The 2,862-nt window shown below is 40.0% G+C and overlaps 1 protein-coding gene across 2 annotated transcripts in view; it reads right to left on the bottom strand.

Annotated features, from left to right (window-relative positions):
* Positions 1 to 2,862, bottom strand: part of Tnpo3 (transportin 3) — a 91,350-nt gene that overhangs the window by 42,754 nt on the left and 45,734 nt on the right. For both annotated transcript variants that reach the window (XM_005402403.2, XM_005402405.2), the window contains 2 exons: positions 1,826 to 2,001; positions 949 to 1,087 (listed from right to left, as the gene is read on the bottom strand). In XM_005402403.2, the coding sequence (XP_005402460.1) occupies positions 949 to 1,087; positions 1,826 to 2,001 (315 nt within the window). The remainder of the gene's footprint in view (positions 1 to 948; positions 1,088 to 1,825; positions 2,002 to 2,862) is intronic.

The following is a 2,862-nucleotide window of genomic DNA, read 5'->3' on the forward strand; positions in this document are numbered from 1 at the left end:
TTTATTTATTTATTTATTTATTTATTTATTTATTTATTTATTTATTTATTTTTGGTCTTTTTGAGACAGGATTTCACTAAGCAGTTCAGGCTGGTCTTGAACTCACTTTGTACCCAGGCTGGCCTCAAACTCGGTGATCTTCCTGCCTCAGCCTCCTGAGTTCTGGGGTTATAGGCATGCACCACCACATTAGGCCTTAAAAATTTGTAAATAAAGAAAATTCTTTAGTTTTTCAATCCTTTCCTCATTCACATCCCTCATTTGGAGAAAAAAAATGAGGTGTAAAGACTTATGAAGGCACAGTTAGGATCTTGCGTACGCTGTTTAGACCTTAAATAACTCCCAGAATACCACATTGTGAAGGTTGTTCCCAGCATGTGCCAGTATTAGAAGGTGGCAGATCCTCTGGGGGCGGGAGACAGTGGAAGTTGGGTCACTGGAGCTGAACCTGAGAACAAACACTGGAGCTCTAGCTCTTCTCTTTCTCTCTCACACCTTGCTGGGCTTCCTCTACCATGCACTTCCCATCTCTACAATTTACTGCCTTGCCACAAGCCCAAAAACAATGAAGCCAGAGGACCATGGACTGAAATCTGTGACCGTGAGGCAAATAAAACTTTTCCCTTTTTAGTTATCTCAGCAATTGTGCAACAGTAATGAAAAGCTAACAAATACAGTGTAATTTTTAGCTGTTAAACATGCAGAACAGAGCTAGGAAAGGGGCTCGGTGGAAGTAATAGGCTTTCTCTCTGATAGATTCTTTGAGATGCTTACAAGCTAACCCCCCTAACCAAGTAGGAAAATATAAATTCTAATACAGACATAATTCCCATATCACACTAACTGAAAACAAGACTAATTTGTCAAGAACACAAGTAGGGCATGAAGAAATGAAATAGAGACAATATGTAATACACAACTTAATAATATGCACAGTACTGACATTACCTCGTATTGAGGGTGCCCTGCACAGATCAGAAGCAATTCCAGAGTTCGCAGGTCTCCAAGACCTTGGCCTGGAGTACAAACAATTTTTTCAAGAAAAGTTTCACAAAGTTCAGTGAAAATACGGCAATAATTCAGAACTCTGTAGAAGAAAGAGAGTATGACCACCAAGTCAGAAATCTGGATAGTATATATGTATATATACATATATAGAATTAAAGGAATAAAAGGTTCCTCAGCCTAAGGAATTACCTAGCATGCTATATCACAGTATCTACAGCAGACATCTTTATGTAGATCATCTACTTCTGCATAGATAAGCAAGTGACTGGTAAGTCAATTTAAATTCTCCATTATTAAAATAGTTGAATACAAATTCCCACCAAATTACAATTGGTGGGCTGGTGATACAGCTCATGGGCACAAGTGCCTGACTAATAAGCACAAGCTCCTGAGTTCGATTCCCAGTACCAAAAATAAAATAAAAACAAATTACAATTGGTGTTTTAAAGTTTACCATTAATTCTTAAACTGTTTCCTTTGTAAGTACAAAAAAATTAATACTTTCCATAACTGGTAATTTTCCAACCTCTCCTGCATCCAATTTGCCACTCTAGGTTTGGGTGAGAATAACAGAACATCTTTAGGACACACTGTTTTTATATTTAAACAGAACCACTGAGAATCACAAATGATAGCTATACAGTAAAGTGACTTACCCACAGCTTAGGGATGTAGCTAAATGACAAAGTGCTTACTTGCTCAGTATGTGGGAGGCCCTGGGCTCAATTTCCAGACTCAAAAAATAAAAAATCTTAAAAATGACTTAAAAGAATACCAGACTGTAGACACACCCAGAGGTCCAGCTTTAGTTACTCACTTGTCTAAATCTTCACGTGCCACAGCCATGTGATAGGCAGTCTCCAATGTCAGGACTCCCTGAAAGAGTTGCATGGCTAATGGCAAGTTAGTCTCCACATTCTCTATGGCATACAGAGCTGAGCACACACAGTCTGAAGCAGCTTCATGTAGGTTGGATGAGGTTTTATCCTGTTGCTAGAAGGTACCAGGCACAGAGACGTAAGAAATATGATCATTATAACCCAAGCAACAGCAAGACAATTACAGCCTTTGGTGAATACGTACTTTAAACATGTAACAGCCTAGAAGTCATGGCTTTCCACCAGACACATCCATCAATCCTCCCAATGCTGCTTCTGTTTTTTTTTTTTTTTTTTTTGGTTTTTCTCCGGTACTGGGAACCGAACTCACGACCCTGCACTTGCCAGGCAGGCACTTGTGCCGCTAAGCTAAAACCCCAGCCCCGCTGCTTCTGTTTTCTTGCATGCCAAACAAATCAGCCTTTCTGAACCTTACTCACTGACATCTGATTTCTAATATCCATGTTTTTGCTCAGACCAACCCCTTCAAATAGAATGCTGTGTGTTTGTCCTCCACCCTATTTCTATTTGTAGAAATCTTTTCTACTCTCTTTCTGATATGCAAGTACCACCTAAAACGAAATGGCTCAAGGCTACCCAAGGTTACAACACATCACTGTGAAGTGTCAAAATACCAAAGTTAAACAGAGGTTCTTCAAGTTTCTGAGGAAAAGTAATTTAGGTTTTTGTTTTTTGTGTTTTATTTGTATGGGTTTTTTTTGAGACAGGGTCTCGTAATGCAGTTTAGGCTGGCCTTGAGCTCAAGGACACTTTGTAGTCCTGGCTGGTCTCGAACTTGCAATGATCCTCCTGCCTCAGCCTCCTGAGTACTGGGATTACAGGCATGCACTACCACACCTGGCTAGGAGAAGGTAATGTAGAAGCAAAAAATCAAACAGTTCTCCAACTTCTCATTAACAATGACAGGCTAGGGGCTGGGGATTTAGCTCAGCGGCAAAAGCGCCTGCCTGGCATG

The sequence above is a fragment of the Chinchilla lanigera genome, unplaced genomic scaffold (assembly GCF_000276665.1).
Source record: "Chinchilla lanigera isolate Chin_1 unplaced genomic scaffold, ChiLan1.0 scaffold00078, whole genome shotgun sequence".
Classification (NCBI taxonomy): Eukaryota; Metazoa; Chordata; class Mammalia; order Rodentia; family Chinchillidae; genus Chinchilla; species Chinchilla lanigera.